This window comes from Camarhynchus parvulus, chromosome Z (assembly GCF_901933205.1).
Source record: "Camarhynchus parvulus chromosome Z, STF_HiC, whole genome shotgun sequence".
Taxonomy (NCBI): domain Eukaryota; kingdom Metazoa; phylum Chordata; class Aves; order Passeriformes; family Thraupidae; genus Camarhynchus; species Camarhynchus parvulus.
Genome location: NC_044601.1, coordinates 67,788,345 through 67,810,627, shown reverse-complemented (window position 1 = coordinate 67,810,627; position 22,283 = coordinate 67,788,345). Strand labels below are relative to the sequence as shown.

Sequence of the window (22,283 nt, the reverse complement as noted above, 5' to 3'; positions counted from 1 at the left end):
CCAGGATCCTCGTGAAGCGGAAGATAATTGTGAATTGTAAAGAAGTTATAACATGTCCCAGTTTTGTCCCATCCCTGGCACTGCTTTTTCTTACTCAATCCCTGCTATTGCTGGATGCAGTGAAGATTCCCAACATGCACTTCCCTGGTCTTTTTCCTAGGTGATTTTTTTCACTACTTCCAATAGGGTTTCATAAATTGTGAGAAACACATCTTGTATAATTTCCCAGATAAACAGGAAAATTGTTTTCACAGCTTGGAGGACACAGACTTAGAGAACAAAATTAATCATAATTTGTAAGTAATGTGCTCAAATAGATTTCGGTACAGGAACCATTTTTTCTGTTATGGCTCAGGGAGACACAATTTGCATAGACTTTCCATCACTGGGCTTAAACTTCGCATGAATATTCCAGAGTGTTTGTGTACATCATTCTTGTTTCATATAGCAGTTCCCCCTCCTTAAAGCTTGCTCCAGCCCCTCAAGTACTGAAACCCACAGCACCTGAGGACTCTAGGAGCCTATTTAATTTTGTTTTTACCACATCCCTTTGTGGAAGTAATCCTATCTGTTGATGTGTGTGCCTGTAAAATGAGAAAGAGACAAGAAAGAAAGATAAATCCTAACTAATAAGAAAATCTTTGCATCTGTATGTCCTGCTGTTGCAGCTGAGGGACTGTCACTCGCACTGACTTTCACTCAAGCAATGAATTCTGACATCTTGAGAAATTTCTGTATCAGATTTGAGTTTATTATCAAGCCATTTTCTTAATGCACTCCCAGTTATTATGTGCATCAGTGGCACTTTCTGTCTGGCCCATCTCGAGGTCAAACTTTTTATAGTGAAGCAAGTGCATCAATCCCTCTCTTCCACATCGTGCACACAGGGAAACAGCCATGGAGTGGGACAGAAAGGGAGGAAAATAAAAGTGTCACCCCTCAGGGTCAGACAGACAGGAAGAACAGCCTGAAGAAAGAAATATAAAGGGATGCGGGAAAAGATGCAGTGAATAGGGTAGAGAATGGGTAGAAAATAGAAGTAGGAGAAGATGCTTTGAAATAGACAGAAGCAAAGCAAAAATTAATTTGAAAAGGAATACAAATGGGAAAGAAGATAAAAGGTTGCAAATAAAATGTAGAGAGCTAGGAAAAGAAATAACATATATCTTTCAGGCTGGTGATGTTCCTCTACACTCTTTCACCCCTGTACTCAGTGATCTCACCAGCCTTCTGCCTCACCCCTGGCTCCCTTTTCCCTTCTGGTTTGTGACTCCCCAGCTCACAGCTGAAGGAGCCACCTGCTCCTGGCCTTCTGCCTTCCCTCATACAGTGCCCTCAGCTTGGAAGGTCCCTTCTTTTGGACCCGTGTCCCAGGGATGACATTGATGTGCTAGTCTGCCGTGGTTGCCATGGCACCAGTCCGCGTTTTCCTTCTAGAAAATTGCAGTGTTCAGGGACATTGCAGAAAATTGCTGGTTATCTACTTGGGGAAAAGTGAGGAACAGCTCGTTCTTGGGTTTGGCATTTGTCTGTTAGTGTGGAAGGTGAAAAGTTCTGAGTGTGAGTTACCATGTGAAAACAGCATAGTATGAGGATTAACTTTCCAGGAGCCCTCTGTATAACCCAGGCAGCAGACTGTACATTTAGCAGGGCGGTGAGATTTGCAGTGTGATTCTACTCCTAGTTTGGTATTATGCACCTGCTACAAATGCACTCCACTGAGAGCAGAAACAGTGGAACACAAAGTAATTTGAAAGGGACCCATTTATTCCTGTCTTGTAAGCATACAGATATAATATTTACTACTGGTGGACTTTAATAGACGCTCTGACATGAAAACAAATAACACAAGTTATTTGGTGTAGACACTTTATACTGTTTTCGAAGTAATTTTGAATATTTCTTCTCCTAATGAATGAAAGTATCTCTGTTCCTAGACTGTTGTTGCTGCAGAGAGACACAGATATGTCTAGGACAGTCCTGCATTGGTTTGTTTTCACAAACCTCTTCTGGTTCAGAGCCTCTCCCCACCATGAGCACAGAGGAAGATCAAGGACACCCAAGTGTTGCAAATGCAAGTCCAGCCCCTCAGTGACTAGGGACCTGACCCTCAGGTTTCTCTAGTATTCCCTGAACCTTCTTTCCACAAATATTCTCTCAGATTTTCCCTCTGCCACTGTGCTCAGTTTCTATGTGATCCTGAGCTGCCCAGTATAAATTGTGAATCTCAGTCTCAGTGATGTGCAGTCCCTCAAGGACAGGAGGAACAAGTTATAAAGGGTTTCAAACAGCCCAAGTAAGGATCTGCCTGCCTTTGAAATTCTATCATTCTAATTTAGCTCAAACATCTCAGCCCAAACCACTTGCTGTGATATTGATATGCACATCCAGGCTACACTGCTGGCGTGGCCATGGCTTGGCATTATTCACTCCATTGGCATGGTCTGTCTAAAGATTTGCCTGGAATTGAAAGTCAAATCCTGGTGTTCTGTTCCTGAAGTCCAGCCACAGGGAGGCCTTGGCTGACACAGATTGAATTTGTCCCAGAATTTACATTGTTCCTGAGGTCCTTGGAAAGCTGTGAGTGCATGGGTTCTCCAAGGCAGCTGGATGCACAGGTTGCTTCTGGCTGTCACTGATATCAAAGAAGTTGAAGTTCGCTGTGTAAATTTGGCAGCTAGCAAGGTCTTTGAAAGAAACTTTTCACAGGGAAGCTGTGCAAAGATGGATATCCCATCTATGGAAGTGTCCAAGACTAGGCTGGATAGGGCTTGGAGCAGCCTGGGATAGTGGAAAGTGTCCCTGCCCATGGCAGCAGGGTTAGAATGAGATGGGCTTTAAAGTCCTTAATGCTTCTATGATGTGAGCAGGTGGAGGTGTGCAATGAACCCAAAAGACCAGCAAATTTTATTAGGCTCATTAGGATTTTCCCTCCAGCTGCTTTGTCACTGCAGAACCATGGCCCTGAACTTTCCCCACTACCTCATCCATGCCATCCTGCAGCAGAGCTGCACCAAGACTCTGACTTTGGGCTTGGAGATGCTCAGCCAAGCTGGCAGGGAGGGAATGGGAAGGCAAATGCTATATTCCCATTCACCTCACACCCCAAGAATCCGAGGATTAATGCATCCATTGTAGACTTGAATTTCCCTAGTGGTTAGCTCTAATTTTCTGCAGCTGCACAGACATTAGTAGAGCAATAATACTCCTAATAGCAGTGATGGCTGAGACCGTCAGACAGAAAAGATCGCTTGTTTTTGGGAAGAAAATAGATACCACAGATATATCACCCTAGATGAATCTGCTATTAAAAATTGCTTTCCGAGCCTCCCTAAATATCCTAATAATTCAAAAACAAAAACCAGTGAGGTATTTGGACTAAGGACCTCATTTTCCTAGAAATGACAGAAACAAAATTTTCCCTGAAAATAATTAAGTGCAGGTAGCTCATTGGAACAACTGACCAAGGTTGATATATTAACTTGGATACATAATTTTGCTTCCAAAATTTGCCCCAGGTTGAATTCCCCACCTTTTTTTAAGAGGGACACATGCAGGTTCTTGGAGAAATTTACACTGTCAGTGTTGTTTTACTGCTGATATACCTGCAGGAACCCTGGTTTTTGGCAGATTCTGTTCCAGGTGAGCTCTGGCTTTCATAATTAACTCATTTCTGCACTGTCTCTGTATTTCTGCAGGATCTCTGGCCCTGCTGCCACCCCAAGTATCCTTCCTCTTTCCACTTAAATTTTTTCAGGAGCTCCCTGTTAATCCATGCAGGCTTGTGGCCACCCTTATGTGACTTCCTGGTCTCCAGGACAGATCATTCTTGAGGCTGGAGGAGGTGGTCCTTGAAAATCAACCAGCTACAGATGTAAGCTCCATCTGTTGTCTCCTGTACAAAGACAGAGCTTTTGCAGTCTAAGGGGATGGGAAGCAGAGAAACAGCCTCATACATTCAGTTCACTCATATGCGGATTTGTGAGGGAAGTGCTTGTAATAATACATGTGGGTGTTTGCTGAGCGTCTTTCCTGTTGGCTACAAAGCTTTGAATAATCACTTCCAAGTGTAGTGACAGAAGAGGAAAGGCTTGTAAAGGTGGAGAAGTGTGTCTGCTGCCAAGTGAAAATGAGCATACAGAGGTGCAGGAACAGAGTGACAAGAGGCTGGACATGTTTCCATGTAGGTCAGTCCAGTTCACCTTGCTTTTTTTTGAGACTGGCCTTCCCTCATGCACAGCAGTTGATGACCTGAGCTCCCTTGCCCATGGCAATGGCACCATTTCCCTCCATTCCCGTGAGGAATGGTTTGTTGTGATGGAGTACACAGCCTCCGAGTCCCTCCTTGCCAGGTGAATCATCCCCTGCCAGAGAAATCCCCTTTCCCCAGGAGGTGTTTTCTCTCTGTCCCCCGCAGGTGGGGCATGATGGTGCTACCCCAGAGAGCTGCTGGATGATGGAAGAGCTCACCATCGTCGTGCCCACCAAAGGTGTCATGTACAACTTTGTCTGCAAGTGCTGGCTGGCCAGAGACAAAGGGGACGGGCTCACTTCACGGATCCTCAACATCCTGGATGCAGCATGTGTTAACATTGGCATCAAGGTAGGCACCAGGCTCCCTTTGTGCCTTTAGCTGCTGCAGGGAGCTCTGCTGGCATAGGTCATGCTTCAGCAGCTCTCATGCTTTGACTTTTGCAAGTGGCTCGAGCCTTTCCCTTCCCTTCCCTTCCCTTCCCTTCCCTTCCCTTCCCTTCCCTTCCCTTCCCTTCCCTTCCCTTCCCTTCCCTTCCCTTCCCTTCCCTTCCCTGCCCTGCCCTGCCCCTGCCCTGCCCCTGCCCCTGCCCCTGCCCCTGCCCCTGCCCCTGCCCCTGCCCCTGCCCCCCCTTTCCTATGCTATTTTATTAGCAAAATCTTTAGGCTTGGTTCAGGATCACGACTGTTTAGGGCCGTGTTTAGTGAGGCTGGCTGGAGGCAGCCATGGCATAGTGGGAGGGCAGAGCAGGTGGGGCACAGTGCAGCAGCCTGTCCTCACCTCGTCACCCACTGAGTCACCTGGTACCCATAGAGTGGGAGCAGCTGCAAGGTGAAGGATTACTTGTAACTCATCAGATTAGAGCAGTGCAAATATCCTAATGTTTTAATCCCTCCATGATGTGGCTACATACCAAATTTTCTAACACGAGATAGGGAAATAAATAATTACTGGAAGTGGTTGAAACATGAAAACATTTGTAAGCCTGATTTTTGGTGAGAATAACTAACTAAAGTTGAATCAGTGATGAACAAAACTCTATCTTTTTTTCATTCAAATATATGAATTTTGAAGTAATATCTGCTATGCCATATTTCAAACAAGTACAAATTGAAAAGCTGAGCTATGCTGATTTTGGATGTAAGATTTGTAGCAGAAATAACAGTCTGGATGAATGTGACAATAACACTGTGTTTAAATACCTGTGGCAATTTAAAATCTCTGTAGATGTGCTTCTATTTACAGCCAGGTTACACTTTCATAGTACATTATTTTTTCTTTATGCTGCTCTTGATCCCCAAGCTAAAGATATTCTCCTGAAATCTTTCTTGTTCCCCAGACATGCAAAAAATTGATAACTTTTTTAGCACTTGTGAAGGATTCACCAAATCAATGCAGATTTCAGTGGTGGAATTGACCTAGGAGGGTATTAAAACCTTCCTCAGACTTAATAGCAAGGTTAAAACCAATCTCATAAAAATGCCCCATCTGTCATTTAACCTCCTGGATGAGGTTTCCAAGCCTCTATTGGTGAGCTGATGGCTTGTCCATAGATTGAAGTGGATCTTAATGAGGACTTATGTTCAGTCTTCCTTTAACAGCACAATCCTGAATATTTATTTTCATAAACACACCAAAAATAGACACATCTAGCAACAATTTTTTCCCTGTGATGTTGGGCCAGAAACTTGATGGGAGACTTGAAGGAAATCTGGGGAGATGCTTGGGACATGAAAACAGAAGTGAGCATTTGACTTTCTGATTAGTCTCCTAGTTGAGGGAATTTGGGACTGTTCTCTCGTTAATAGCTGTAGTTAGAAACTGAGTCTTACAGGCATTTTAGAGTTCAAAGACAACTGATATGTTTAGCATCATTGGGAAGATTAATACTTTTCTATTTGTTTTTCCCTGCTTGGCTTTTGTACAGCTGTACGTACCCATTTCAACCTAATTTTCTTCTTGGCTTCATATTCCCTCTTTCTGCTTTAAATTGAGTATTTGCTTTCCCATAGTTGGAGAAATTACTCAATGTCCACCACAGCCATTAGAAGCCTTCAATGCAGTGGTAAAAGAGTTTTTCTCCTTCCTGTAAAAAAATAGGATGCATTGCTAAGATTTAGAATACGTGTGGATGAATATGTGATCAACAGGTTACTCAGGTTCAAAAAAATGTGAAAAATACCTTTATATCATGTTATTCCTTTGCACTGTTTATTTATGTGGCAGCCAAAATTCAGGCCAATAAAACTAGGCTAGCAGGGCACTATTTAAAATATGTTTCTGTATGCTGTTTCTTGATATTCTTCCATGTCTTAAAGAAGCCTTGGTACCATAGCTATGATCTTGGAAGCATCTAAGTGGCCTAGAAGTCTTAAAACCCCTGATGGCCACTGGGATTTGCACATCTTTGACATATTTATTCAGAGTCTTATTGTTCCCATGTCAGGAGAAAAGAACAAAATTAGGCTAGTAAGGTGAAAACTATAAAAAACACCTTTTCACAAACTGGCATGCCTTCAGAATACACAAGTTCTGGGAGGACTCTGCAGCTGATGCAGTAGTGGGTGTCCCCTTGGAGAGCAAGACAGCTGAATTTTTGTACCACAAGGAGTGTTCTGATGTATAAACCTCCAAACGATTAGTGATATTGGAATAAACATTGCCCAGATAAACACCAACGTTTTGGAGGAAACATTCTGCAGCCAAGAAAAAGAAACAATTGTTTTCCTGGGAGACTCTCTTTTAAAATTAGCAAGAATTTGGTGCAGTACAGAGCTGCAGTGCTGGAGGTGACCAGGCAGAGATGCTGGTAGCAGAAGGTTGGAGACCCGGCTGTTGATGTGATGGTTGTGACTCCTCTGAAGAAGCAGCTTAAGAGATCTTCATCACTGGTGTTGCAACAGGACAAGGGATAATGGGTTTAAACTGAGGGAAGGTTAACTTGGATTAAATAAAAGGAAGACATTTTTTACACTGAGGGCAATGAGGGCCTTGGCCAGGATGCCCTGAGCAGCTGTGGCTGCCCCTGGATCCCTGGAAGTGGCCCAGGCCAGGTTGGACAGGGCTTGGATCAACCTGGGATAGTGGGAGGTGTCCCTGCCCATGGCAGAGGGTAGAACAGGATGAGCTTTAAATGTCCCTTTCAAGCCAATCCATCCAGTGATTCTGTAATTCAGATGTTGTCACAATAAATGTGTCTCCTTAGAGGCTCAGAAAATCTGTAGAAAAGGTCATAGATGGAAAGTCCTGTAGTAAGTTTTGATGCCTAAGTTTGCCTCTGAAATCAATGGTGTGGAGAAGAACCAAGAAGCTGTGTTGGAACCTTTTCTGTCAAGGAAGCAGATCTCCAGGAAAGCCTGATGCCTTGCGAAGGCTGGCCTAGAACAGAGACTAGACAGAGCTACAGAATGAAGTAGGGATTTATTAGGAGGCCTCAATGGATCCACCTTGGGGAGTACAAGAGCCCAGCCAGGGCTGCACCCAAGATGAACCCAAAATGGTCACAAAATGGTCAACCAGTCACGGGGTCTTACGCTTTTATAAATTCTGGTCCACTTGCACATTGGAGTTAATTGCCCAATTACAGCTTTAGGTTATGAAGTCCCATCCTTCTTGATTTCATCTCTTCAATCCACCATTGTTTATGCTCTTGGGCCTGAGATTTGGATCATTTGTCCTTGGTCCCCAGCTAGAGAAGGAATTGTTTGGTCTCCCTGCTCTGTGCAGAGACCCTACCATCCCCTAATATGAAGCTCAGACCCACACACTAAAGCAGCACAGAATCTGAGAAATATGAAAGCTAAAACCTGAGGCATCAGCCCTGTTTAGCTTGGGTTCAGCTGTTTAAATGAGGCCTTCTGATTGCTTCCAACCCTCCCCAGGTCCTCTACGAAGTCACGGTTGTGACCGGAGACATCGAAGGCGGAGGCACCGATGCCAATATTTTCATGACTGTCTTCGGATCCAATGGGAACACTGAGGAGCTGCTGCTGGAAAAAAATGGGGACAGGTACAGTAGCTGTCATTTTTGTGGGTTAGAAGTGGAGTGATGGCAGATTTTAGTGCCAAGTCAACAAGCACTCAGAGCTTTGATCTTGCTCCCACTGAAACACATTTATTCCCATTGACATTATAGATTCAGACCCTCCCCCCTTGTAAGTATCTCTGTCAGATTTTTAGCAAAGCAAAGGAAAAGAGAGCACTGTATAGCCAGGGAAAACACCCTTTGTTATTTGTGCAAGTTTTGTTTAACCTGTTCCTCAGTGGCTTTAGAGATAAGCATCTTGAACAAAAGTATGAAGTCCTGCATTGTCCCCAAGAAGAACTGAGAACATTGCCCAGGAGAGCTCTGGGAAGTGGATGGCTGGTGGCACAGAATGCTGCACTGAATGCCCTGATTTTACTAAAAATGACGAACCTCATGTTTTCTTCAGCAGAAACAGCTAACAAACACTATAACTCTAGCCTGATGCCAGCACTTCCATAAGCCAAAAAATCCACACGTGCCACCACTCATCCACTTCCCAATGCTTTTTTGTTCCCTCCTAGCACCTTTCCTAGTACAGAAAGCTTTGGCATGCTCAAGAATGAACCATCTTTTAGTGGCATCATGCTTAAATTTAATTAATTGACTAGCTCTGATCTTATTCAGCAGGGCATCTACAGAGCATCAAAGGGTGGGAGCTTTTGGCCACGCAGTTTGAGCTCAGCTTGCTGAGGGAATGCTGGATAACTGAGAGGATAAGGTGCACCTTGCACAGAGGTGTTTGCTCAGGAAATGTTTCACTTGAAGCTGTTGTAGCAGAGTGGGTGTCTGGACAAACATAGCTAAGATTGAATCTTCATGTGTCTAGTTAGTAACAAGCACGAGTCTTGTCTGTTGCGAAAAAAATGCAGCAGAGGTGCTGTTACCTAAAATATCTGTGAGAAACATAGCTGAGTCATGCAGAAAACCACAGCTCTTGGGGCTTGCTGCTCCCCATCACAGAGGAACATTCAACACGTGGGACGATGCCCCTGGATTACCAGCAAGTGTGGCCTTCAGTGGCACCCCTCTTACAAGACCCTGAGCAAGCCCAGACTGGCCTGTCTTCCACTCATTTAATCCTAACACTCAGTCCAGGTAGGCAGGAAAATGGACCACTGATGTTTGGAGTCAGAAATGAAGCAGATTTCACATCTGGGTGTGTCAACCAAAAAATCTCCAAAGGGAATCAAGACATCTCCAGCCCCTCAGGAGCATGGCTGTAGATTTGCTGCATCTGGGGCAAGCCATATCCCTAAACTTTGTGGCCTCTAAAAACACATCCCATTTGTCTACACGGGTGGGATGGACAATCTCTGATATAAGAGTATGAAAATGCAATACAGGAGAATAGAAAAGTCTCTGTGTTATTAGTTGCTTTGGTTATCATCTGACAGTAGAGGAGCTGTGAAAGGTGTTGAAAAATCACTGGGGCTGTGTAAAGAAAAGGAAGTGTAAGGCACAACTCTTATTATGTTAATATCCCCAGGATGCTGTGCTATTCTGCTGGCACATCTCTGTATATCACACCTCCAGCTGCACAGAGCTCTTGTCATCTCATTAGCACCCTCTGCAGAGGACATTTCATGTCCCCAAATTCACATCCTGCCTGCTTCCGCACCACTGCCACCAGTCTTCATCCAGCTGCTAACAGCACAGGCTCTCCTGGCTCTTTTCCACATGGAAATCTCTCCAGCCCTTGCACCAGCAGAGCAGGGGATGGGTGAGAGCTGCTGCAACCAAATGGTAAAAGGCACTTCATCTTTATTGGGGCCATCCAGTGCCAATTCACTCACAGCAGCTTAGTGTATTACCAAGAGCCGTCTGTCTAACCTGCCACAGATTTAAGGCAATTTTCGCTACATTACACTTATTGCCAAGACCCCTGGGCAATGGAAATATTTATAAGGGCAGGCATGGGTAGGAAAGCTTAATGAAATCCTGTAGATAAATGGTTCAGTGTCCTGAAAACGGAATAGCAGCAGTCAGCTTGTCTGGCTACTTCTTCCCTTCTCGATTTTTATTTTTTTTCCAGGTTTATGTTCATCTTCATATAAATTAGGGATAGCAAAGAGCTTCTGGGTCACCCATTTTGTCACTTTGGCAATCACTTCCCTCTACTACTTCCCTCTTGGAAGAAGCAGATGAGTATCAGTGTTACAAACTTCAAACAAGGCATTTGCTGAAGATAAAGGATGTTTTATTTTGCTAGCAGGCATTTTAGCTTAGAGCTGCTCAGCCTGGAACCCTCAGAGTGAGAGATTTCTATGGAGCTTTGTAGGTAATAGTGATTGCAATAAAAACTAATCATAGCATCACAGGACAATTCAGACTGGAAGGGTCACACCTTTTTGTTAAATAGATGTGGAAATCAATCCAGTCCAGGGACAAAAGTACATTCTATTTCTCACAGTGAGACAGGCTGCCTCTGTATTCGGTACCACAGAAAGACAAATAAGAAGGAAAAGGAGTTTTTCAAAGAGCAAACATAACCCTTAATAACTAGAAATGGACTGGGACCAAAATGCCCTGTCCAAATGCCTCTGGGAGTGCAGAGGAAGCAATGCCTGGATGAAAACTGAGAGGCTCGAGCCAACCCCTATTACTAACATCTGCAGCTATGCATGCTCAGATAATGGTGCGAGTATAATCACATTCATCCTGCAGGGGGTAATCTGAACAGAGGTTGGTAAAGAAAATGGGTTTTTTTTCTCCACATTCTGGCACTGCACAGCTATGGGAGGCTGTGTGCACTGCCAGGAATGAGATACCATCATTATGGATTGTTTCTGTTATGGCAGTGCCCACAGTTTGCAGGGCTCTTCCCAAACCTCCCAGCACACTCAGGAAATTCCCCCACAAGGAGAAGTTTGCATGAAGGAGAAACCTCAAAAGCAGAGTGGTCACTACATGCTTGGTAGACCTCCTGGGTTTGGCTGCCATTCTCCTTAGCAAGGATTAGATTTCCAGCTCCAAGACCACAGTAGGTCCCCAGGAATTTGAGGGAGCAAACGGGAAGATACACTTGTTTAGAACAGAGCAATATTGAGCCTGAGGCAGCACTTCCACTGAAGCAAGGCTTTCCATCAACACCAGTGATGCCAGGAGGGAGGGAAGGTGCAGTCCTAGCCAATGTAATCTTCTTTGGGAAGCACATGTTAGCTGTTTTTTCCCTTCTCCTGCTTCCTGCTGATTGCTATGGATGAGCAGCTCCTGCACATCCCTGTGCCTGTACACAGCAGCCACGCACCGGGAAGCTCTTTCACACAAGCTTACACAAACCCACCCTGGTTCTTACCAGAGGCAGAGACAGTCTGCAAATCCAAATCCCCCAATTCCATCAGGTTGGCTTTGTCTCCACCCTAACACAATTTGCCTGTGATTACTAAACTTGGGCATTGGGCTCCAATCCCAGTGCCACATTCAGCTGAGCTGCAGCAACTGCCTCTCTCCACAAAACGCAAAGTTTTGTGCTGAGCCTCAGGGGGGAGGAGATGAGGCAAAATTATTTTGCCTTCTAGCTGGAACTGGCCAAGGACAGGCAAGTGGGCAGCTGCCAGGAGGGAGGCAATGTTTAGAAGCCTGACTGTGAGCTGCTATTGTTCCTGCTACAAACACAACAGTAATGCATGCCACAGGCTGCCTGGAGCAGCTCCAGGTAGGCTGTGTTTTCCAGGGAAGGAGGAATCCCTGTCAAATCTGCACGGAGGTGTCTTGCCAACAGCAGAGTAGCTGGTGATTGCAGCACAAAAGCTCAAGTCCAATAAAGAACACCCATAAACTTTTGATTTGAGGCTGTTGGCACGGCCAGGGCTGCAGCACGGGATGGAGATGCGGAGAGGCTGTAAAGCAGCAGGAAAATCTCCCTGGTCTTGCAATCCCTGCAGGTTTGAGCGGGGCCAGGAGGACAGTTTCATCATGGAGATCGCTGACATCGCGCCCCTCAGGAAGATGAGGATCCGGACGGACGGGAAGGGGACGCGCCCGCACTGGTTCATGGAAAGGGTAACGCTCTTGGCATCACGGGTCTCTCACAGCCTGCCTCTCCTGGAGCCTCTCAGCCCCTGGCAAAGAGGAGAAAGGCACCAAGGGGCTCATTTTCATTAATTTTCTACTTTTTTTTTTCTGTTTGGTGTCTCAAGGTTTTTCTGCTGGTTTTTCCCAGCAAGAATTGAGTCACGAAAGAAGAGAGCAGAGGGAAAAGCTGTGCTTTAGAGCTTTTCTTGTGGTGGAATCATCATGTCTGGAAGTGTTCAAAAGGCTTGTGGGTGTGGCACATTTGTGGGCTATGGTTTTACAATGATCACTGTGGCACTGGATCAATGGGTGGACGTGATCACATTGGACATCTTTTCCAGCATAAATGATTGTATGGTTTCACCACAGATTCTGCTCACTCTCCTCTGCACGAGCCTTGGTTTGTCACCAGGACTCCTGCAATATTTTCTGGTCCCTGGATTGCACCCTCAGCCCCTGCAGATCACTTCCATGTGGGAATCTGCATCCTTGGGAGGGTGGGTGTTTGTCTGCTAGACAGAGACACGCTGGGCTGGGTGGGACATTTCCAAATCCATCCATTCCACTGGATCATCCCATCTCTCCTCTCTCCTTCTCCTCTAGCACACACATTTATTTCTTTTCTTGTCCATACAAATGAGGTGTCTTTTTTATCGTGCATTTTGTATGCAGCATGCAAATTGATGGTGCTTTCCCCTGATGTCCTACCTTGCACAAAAGTACAGTGCTTGCCTTTATCTTTGCTGTCAAACCATCCGCTCCTTGTAAGGATCACCTCAGTCTGGGCAGTCAGAAGTTGTTTGCTTGTTGTAGGTCCCTATAGTTATATTTGTAAGACAGAGGGGGAATGATGTGCTGATTGCAGACCATCAGATGTCATTAATGGAGAAACACATCTCTGCCATTTTCCTTACCATGCTTTTCCTGGAGATGACATCCTTCTGGGTTTCTGTATCTTGACCTTTTCATGAGAACAGTTTAAGACCTAGTAGCTTAACCATGGTCAGTGGGAACACTGCATGTTTTTTTAATTGGGTCTTTTTATCCTTTTTTGACTAATTTACTGCAGTCTTTTTCACATAGATAATGTGTTTTTAAACATTGACCCTACATAGCTACCAGTCTTCAGTGAAGTGATGAACTTCACTTTCAGAAGAATTTCTGTGCTGCAGTACCATTTTTACTTCAATATTTTTACTTTTAAATTATTTTCTCAGCAGCTGGGGAAGGAGAGGAACTGAAAGAGGAGGAGTTCAGGCTGGACATTAGAAATAAATTATGTACTGTGACAAAATACTGGCACAGGTTGCCCAGGGAGATTGCGGCTGCCCCATCCCTAGAATTGCCCAAGGCCAGGTTGAACAGAGCTTGGAGCACCCTGGGATAGTGGAAGATGTCCCTGCCCATGGCAGGGGGTGGGGCTGGATGAGTTTTAAAGTCCCTTCCAACCCTTAACATGCCTTGATTTTATGATGATGCTTCTGCAGCTCCTCAAAGGATTAGACCTCCAGCATATATCTTTAGAACTGATGCCACAGATGCAGAGTTTTTCTCTCTGCGCCTAAGGAATAACTCAATCTGGTGTCTGATTTGATTCAGATGTCTTGGTCAAACTCCCTTTGTAATTTCTCACATGCTTTCCCCTGAGTTTTATAAATCTTATTCATATAAAATGAAATCAAATAAAGCGTATTCATCCAGAGGCATTCCAGGTCTTGCAGTCATGAATCAGCAGCAGCACAAAGGCAAGGGATGGCTGCACCTTTAGGTGTGCCTCCCCACCTTCCTGTTGCCTTGTCTGTCCAGGCATTCCAAACCCTCAGCCTGCTGGACTTTCCTACCAAAAGCAAAGACTTCCCAGGGAACTGGGCTCAGAGGACTCTCATTTGGACCTATCCTGTAGACCTACAGCCACCTTCCAGCTCTACAGAAGCCGCAGGTGGACCATGCAACAAGAACAGGTCATGAGACAGACTTAAAAGAGGGCTTGTAAAAACGAGGAAGAGCAATTTTTTACACGGGCAGATAGTGACAGAACGAGAGGTGAGGGTTTTACATTAAAAGAGGAGAGGTTTAGGTTAGACATTAGAAAGAATCTCTTGGCTGTGAGGGTGGGCAGGCCCTGGCACAGGGCACCCAGAGCAGCTGTGGCTGCCCCTGGATCCCTGGGAGTGCCCAAGGCCAGGCTAGACAAGGCTTGGAGCAACCTGGGACAGTGGAACCTGTGGCAGGAGTTTGAACTGGAAGGTCCTTAAGGTTGCTTCCAACCCAAACCATCTTTTATGATTCTATGATTTTAGAAGCTTATGGAAATGATGCCTATAGTTCCTAATTTTTTTTTTTTAGATAAACACATCACAGAGGATTTTTTAACTCCAGTGTTACGTAGATAACTGTATTTATTGGTTTTCTTTCCCACCTTCCCTGCAAAGGTAAACACAGCATTTGCATTCCCAGGCAGAGGGTGGCTTGCAGAAGCATTCTGGAAGAGGGGAGGAAGGATTTTTGTTCTCTGATTTGTATTCCAGCCTTAAAAACTTACGTAGCCTGGTGTGACATGAAAACTGATCGGAGCCCATTTCCATTTCTGTCAAAAGTGCATATTAAGACTGCATAATGAAATACTTGTGGGGGTAGTGCTAAACTCTCAGACAGATGGTTCACAGTTAGTGCTAACTAGCACAGTGAAATGAGAAGCTAGATTAAGCCATCAACCCCGTAATTAACCATTTGTTGCTCCATTTATCTACACGATATTCTCAGTTTTCTTGTTCTATTAAACTAACAATAAATGATCTTTTTAATTCTCTTTGGTCTTTTGGTAAACTGTTGCTAGCCATAATTTATACTGCTTTTAGTTCAGCAGATATCGAAATGCATAAATACAAATTAAAATGCATGAATTATCAATGATTCTGTACACAGCCAAAAGATTCAATTTACAAGCAGGCAAGTAGTCATATTTTTTTTTCTGTCTACATAAAATACACTAAAATTTCATTCAGAATCTCAGCGAAGTAATGAACCTGGTCCTGCAAATTCAAACTTGCTACCACAAGTAGCAATATGTTTTAAATGCTAGTACCTAAACCTCTACAGGGAGCAAAATTTGATTACTGATGTTTTGCAACAAAATGAACATTATTGATCATTACTATGCCCAAACAGGCATCGTGAATGTTCTCCAAAGTTGAGCAATGCTTCCTGATCACGCCACTGCTGGAGGGACACAGAGTGGGGATTTTTTTCCACTGATCTGATGCTGAATCTCATGTTCTCCCACACCAAGCTGCCATGACACTGCTCTGTGTTTCTGAAAAAACAGGGAACAAAATCACAGAATCACAGAATGGTTTGGGTTGGAGGGAACAATAAAGTTCATCCCATTCCACCCCTGCCATGGGCAGGGACACCTTCCACTATCCCAGGTGCTCCAAGCCCCATCCAGCCTGGCCTGGGACACTCCCAGGGATCCAGGGACAGCCACAGCTGCTCTGGGCAACCTGTGCCAGGGCCTGCCCACCCTCAGCATTAAAAAATTTTCACTCTAATTAGGAAACTTATCTAAATGCATACTTTGGAAAACTCTTCCTGGGATAGCTGCTTTCTCAGTCCCTGTGATGATTTCACCTGCTGCCCAGTGTCTTAGCTTTGAAGTTGAAAATCTAGAAACAAGTAAGGATGAAAGCTCAGTGAAATAGCAGGAATTATGAGACTGTTGAATTCTGCAGAGTTGCTTCCCTCAGAATTTTAATGTTACTTTGTGCTGTCAAAGCCAGACAGATAAGAAGCTGCCTTAATGAAGCACTAATTGCATTGCATTCAAACGTCACAAATAATCCTGCATGTGGGACTCGGTCTTTATTCAGTCCTTTCTCCTTTGTATAAAGGAGATTAGGAGAATTTGAGAGTTATTATTGAGAATTGAGAATTATATAGCTGAAGCTGACTTTTATTCTTTGCAAAAGAGAGAAGTCTTTTTGTTTTACAGTCAGAAGTTCCTAGGTTTAAGTGAAGAATAATGACATGCAACAGAAGCATGAAATCCTGTGTATTTGAGCCTTTAAAGGTGAATTCCAGGAGCTGTATATTTTGGTGTCAGAAGAGTGGGAGACTCTGTGGAGCATGTTTTACATGACATCTGGAAAAAGGCTGGGTAGGGGTAAATCAAATAATCGGACATGTCAAACCTTTCCATTGCAGGAGACAGTGTGTAATTAATTTCAAATTGTTGGTTTAATGTTCCTGTCAACTACTGTGTTTGCTCAGCTACAAAGCAAATTATCAATGTGTTATTCATACACGCTTCTGCCACTTTCTTTCCATGGCTTATTGGTGTTCTACAGCCCAGTTAAGCTCCTTGCATAATTAGCAAGGAAGTTTGAGCTGAAAAGCACACTGGATGCCCACAGCACACTCTAGGTATCCTAAAAAATAGCTTGGGTGCAGTGCAAAGTAGTGGTCTCACTGCCAAGCAGGAGCTAGTTTTACTGAGAGGAACAGGCAGAAATTAGATATAGTCTCAGCTCAGCTCACCGAGATGACTTGCTTGACCCTCATGATTGAAACCAAAATCCTCCATCATCGTCTGTGTGTGGAACACCCACAAACATCTCCTTGCAGGATGGGATTAATTTTCTGCTATTTTAGTCACTGAAAAAGGCTACATTCAGCTTTCATCCCTTCCAACAAACTGCTCAGGGCCCCTGTGTAGTCATGAGACAGGCAGACCTGAGAGAGGGGGCGATGCCTCAAGAATTCCTTACCTGCCCCCAGTTTAGGCGGGATCTGGGGCTTCCCTGGGGATACCCAGGTCTCACCACACGATGTGCTTGGGCTGGATGACCAACACTGAGGGGGTCCATGCTGTGTAAGTGAGAGGCAATGTACCCACATTGTGACCCAGGGGTCAGCCTGCCCCTGCTGCTGTTTCTGTGTCCCTTGCTGTGACCACAGAATCACAGTTTGTGTTGGAAACAACATTTAAAAATCATCTCATTCCACCCCCTGCCATGGGCAGGGACACCTTCCACTATCCCAGGCTGCTCCAAGCCCCATCCAACCTGGCCTTGGGCACTGCCAGGGATCCAGGGACAGCCACAGCTGCTCTGGGCACCCTGGGCCAGGGCCTGCCCACCCCCCCAGCCAGCAATTCCTAATTCCCAATAGCCCAAAATCTGTCCCTGCCCTCTGGCCCTGGGAAGCCATTGCCTGGCTGCTGTCCCTGCATGCCTTGTCCCCAGTGGCTGTGCAGCTCTCCTGGAGCCCCTGGAGGCCCTGGCAGGGGCTCTGAGGTGTCCCTGGAGCCTTCTCTTGTGCAGCTGAGCAGCCCCAGCTGTGCCAGGCTGGCTCCAGAGCAGAGGGGCTCCAGCCCTGGCAGCATCTCCGTGGCCTCCTCTGCACTGGCTGCAGCAGCTCCAGCTCCTTGTGCTGTTGGAGCCAGGGCTGGGGCAGCTCTGCAGGTGGGCTCTCACCTGAGCCCAGGGGCACAGGGGCAGAATCCCCTCCTCTGCTGGGGGATCAGCCCAGGACAGAGTTCGACTTCTGCGCTGACATCCCTTGGGCAAAAACACTCATAAAATTAATTTCTTTCCCCTGTCTGCTCCTCCCACAGCACCAGCCCAGAACAGGTCTCTGTTTCTGTCCTTACAGCAAGATGCACACAGATGCAATCACACATCCTGGGTGAGGGGCTGAGGATGGGAAAAGCTGGCACTTTGCTCCAGCAGCTTTAGTAGCCAGACATTTTTTTCTCAGACAGCATCTGGAGCGCTCAGCATGGGCTGGGTATTTGTGAGAGGTCTGACCTCTGTGTCTATGAGTGCTCTCCAGCTGACAACTCTAATCTGCTTCTATCCCCACTGCTTCCCTGACAATTCCCTGCAAGATTTGCTCAGGACATTTTGCTATAACAGTGTCACTGTCACTCCCAAGCAGAGATGGGGTACCGCTGGCTGAACCTCTGCCAGCATGGAGTTTACGCCCTGTGGTGGGGGGAAAATAGACCACAGATTTTCATAAATAGGGAAAATAGATTTTCAGTCAACCTGACAGTACTCACAGTTCAATTTTGCAAAGAAAACTTTCTGGGTTGGACTCGTAAGAGGATGCAGGTATCGTTCACACATCCTTGAGAGAGGACACTTCTGTGACCCAGCACAAAGGCCACCAGCTGGGCTGGGGGAGACCTGATTTCTGCTTGGTTCAAAGCAAGGGTCTGATTCAGTATCTCTTGACTCACAGAACAGTTTTTTTGACCACAAAGTAATAGTGTCACTGGCTTTGAATAAGAAGCTTTTTAGAAAAGTGGGACATCTTCTACAGCCAAAAATGTCCTGTGCCCCTGGGACAGGGGGTGAAGGTGCTGTGCTACAGATCCCTCTTTAGCATCAGGCAGACTGAAAACCCCAGATGAGTGTCCTACCCACAGAACCATTCAATGCACAAACAGCATGGCTTACTGATCATCTCCAGTGTAGCTACTGCCCTCTTTAAAACAACTTTTTTATAACCTGGAGCAGTATTCTCCCTTTGAATTGCTGAAGAATCCAGCAAGGCAATAGAATTGGTTGGGGTCAATAGAAGGCCATGGACTGGGACACCTGGAGTTTGAAGACAGAATTTGAGCACATTTTATCTCAAGATAAGTTTTACTGAGGTCTTTTTTCCTTAGGCTGATATATGAGACACAGTGGAAGGGCACTGAGATGGTCACAGGGCTACAAGAAGCATGTGGCACACTAGGAAAGGCAGAGGAAAATGGAGTTTTTAAGCCATGACAAGAAAAGGCTGAGGGGGAATCTTAGTCACAGTCTTCTGCTGCCTGAAAGGAGGTTTCAGAAACCATTGATCCACACTCTCCTCAGAGGTGGACAGCAAAAAGTCACGAGGCAATGGACATGAGCTGCACTGAGGAAAACCCTGGTCAGATACAAAGAATAAAATCTTCCCAATGAGAGTGGTGCACGCTGGGATGAGGACTCAGAGTGCCTGGGGAATCTGCACCCTTGGAGATTTTCACAGCTCAGCTGGACAGGGCTTTGCACGGCATGCAGCCACGCTCGGAGCAGGGGATGGAGCTATGCACCTCCGGGCATCCTTTTCAATGGGACATCTCCCACCACTCCTGGGTCACTCCTCCCTAATGCTATGCCACACTTCCCTGGCACTTCTGGGCTCATGGCCTTTGCAGAGGCAGCGTTTTCTGATGCTCTGCTACACACAGGTACAGCCTCTGCTGCTGTTAGATGGAGACACAAATGGCAATTTACACCACGGTCCCCTGCCTTCCCTTCAGCTCCCCCAGTTTAGTCAGAGCTTACTGCTAGGTTTTTGCTCCAGGCAGGTGTAATGCTTTCCTCCCACTTGACTGATGCTCCACTGAGCCCACACAAAACAAGAGACATAAAGGTGGGTATTTTATTAGGCATTTGTTGGAATAACTTGTTGAGCTGCTCTGAATTCATTCCCATTCTGTTCTTATCACCACAGCATCTGAGTTTCTTCCACGACACGTTAGATAGTGTGACTAATATCTGTTGCATACTGTTTGTTCTGTCACCTTTTCCCAGAGGGAGAAGTGTGTGAAATATTAAGTTTTTGCTGGCCTAATTTTATCTTGTGCCTTGTTTTAACTTGTTTGGGCTTGCGTCTCTCTACAATGAATTCTGCTTGTTCACGCAAAGGAGACAGGCAAAATAAAGATGCTGAGTGCTTCCAGGAGAGGTAGTGAAGTTTTTAATCACTCTGTTCCTTCTTTGGAGTGAATTCCTTGCTGGCTTACAAGAGAGGTCTGACCCTCTTAGAGATGGGCTTTGTCCATTTGGTGAGAGGACCAAATTTCTCCCTTTGCTTTGCCACATGGTAGAAAAAGCATTATAACACTGGGAAGACCATTTCTCAGGACAAACCAACACAGCAAATACTGTCCATAGGAGAGAACTCCCTTTATCCCAGAAGAGTTCAGTGTGGGCTTTGGAGCTATGGCCAAGCTCTCCCCATGTCCTATAACATCATGCACTTTATGAGTTTAACATTTGCCCTCATTCAAATGGTAAGGTTTTTCCCCCCCCATTTTGGCTCTTCACAGATCACCCTGAAGAACCTTACTAACCAAGAAGTGGCCACATTTACCTATGGGGATTGGCTGTCCAAGCTGAAAAATGCCACGGGAAGCCTGGTGTGTGAGATGCCAGCTGTCATAAACGACGAGCAGATGATGGAGGACACCACATACACTCTGCAGGTTAAAACCAGTGACATTGGAGGTTGGTCCTTGCTGGGTATTTTATTAATTTTCTACTATAAAGTTTGTTTTTTAACAGTGAAAAAAAAACCCCATCTGCTTAATTTGAAATTATATTTGAAAAAACATAGTTTAGTTGGAATACAACCACTTTGGCTGGCTGTTCACCGCGGCAGTGTCTAAGAGACTCATTCTCATCTGAGCTCTGGCAATAACATATTTAGACACAAGGCCCAGGTCTGACTGCTCTTTGATTCCCTAACAGAAACTATTACCAGACCAAGCTGCAGAGGTCAGCAGCCACATTTTTCTTTTTTGGTCAGGTCCATCCATGTAGGGTCAGAGCTGGTGTGCATCAGGTTTTCAGTCAGCACTGTCTGCCTTGCCTAAAGCAGGCAGCAATAATTCACCCACCTTTCCAAAGTGTTTTGAGACCATTTATCTCAGGCTGTGAAAAAAAAAACATTTCTAAATGCACACCGGATAGAAGAGGTGCAACAGAGTATACAGAAAGAGCTTCAAAAGCCAAGAATTGGGGTTTCAATGTAATTTCCTGGGATCACTGCCTCTTTCCATGGGAAATTTTGTCAGGCTGCTGGATGAAATCTGCTGCCACATACAAAGTGAATAGCGCCAAGATGGGGCAAGCCAGACATCGTCTTGTTTCAAAGGTGTCTTCCTCAAGTGAGATTCTGTCACACCAGTGCACATAACCAGCTGCTGACCTCCAAATATCTTTTCTTTATCCCTTTGTTGCTTTTTTTTTTTTTCCCCTCTTTCTCCTGGTTTTATCAGCAGTAATTTATGCAGCTTCTAAGGTTTGATCCAAGAATATCAAAATTTCTCTGGCAGAGCATCTTTGTGCCACCTTACCACTTCTTATCTATCTTCTCTGCTGGTTGCTTGTCTGAAAAACATGCAGTGAAATACAAAAAACAAAGAGAGAGAGAGAGAGAGAGAGGAAGATTTCTTTATGTATGTGGCCATCCATCTAATATAAGGGTAGATCTTTCTTTGACCTTTTTTGTGAAAACCAGCCCTAACTCACAAAGGTGATAGAAATAGAAGTGAGGGGAGAACAGAAAATGACAGCAGCAGCAGACAGATCTGCCCTTCCCATTGAATGAAGGATGACAGGTATTAATGAAGAAACATTTTATTTCATTATGAACAGCGACAACCAGCAGGAAAGAGCAGATTACAGAGAGGTTTCAGAGAGTCTGTTTGTGATTAGATCACACAGCTCACTGACACAACGCTGAACTTCATCCAGCTTTTCTAAAGCAGGTGCAAGTCATGAACCATCTCCCCCTTTTGATCATTATGTATTCCACAATTACTCCTGGTTGGACCAATTCAGGAAGGAAAGACATTTTATCCTTGCTGATGTTTAAACATGTTCTATCATCTCCTGCCACACTGACATTGTTGAGGAGCAGCAATATTCCAGCACAAGGGCTGGAATCAAATGTGCTTATTTCTAGGTATAAATTATTTCTTTGCAGCGGCTTTCAACTTTCCAGCTTGTAAAAGTCACAGAAAGGGAAAAAAAACCCAAAAACCAGGCAAAATAATCTCACCTATTTGCCACTCTCTGAAAAATTATATTTCTGGTTTTAGTTCCTCCTAGTCTAGACTGTCTCTGGGAGAGATTCATCTGGGAGAGAAGTCCTCATCAGTGGTCTGGATAACTCTCCTGAGGGTCTCTGACTCTTGAGTTTTTCTTCATCAGACTCAGGCAGAGA

General features: G+C 45.1%; 1 protein-coding gene across 1 annotated transcript in view; it reads left to right on the top strand.

The window, feature by feature from the left end:
* The window catches only part of LOXHD1 (lipoxygenase homology domains 1), a 150,926-nt gene that overhangs the window by 106,785 nt on the left and 21,858 nt on the right, over window positions 1-22,283 (top strand). The window contains 4 exon segments of the mRNA XM_030968988.1: window positions 4,418-4,603; window positions 8,134-8,261; window positions 12,164-12,281; window positions 20,383-20,560. Of these exon segments, the coding sequence (XP_030824848.1) occupies window positions 4,418-4,603; window positions 8,134-8,261; window positions 12,164-12,281; window positions 20,383-20,560 (610 nt within the window).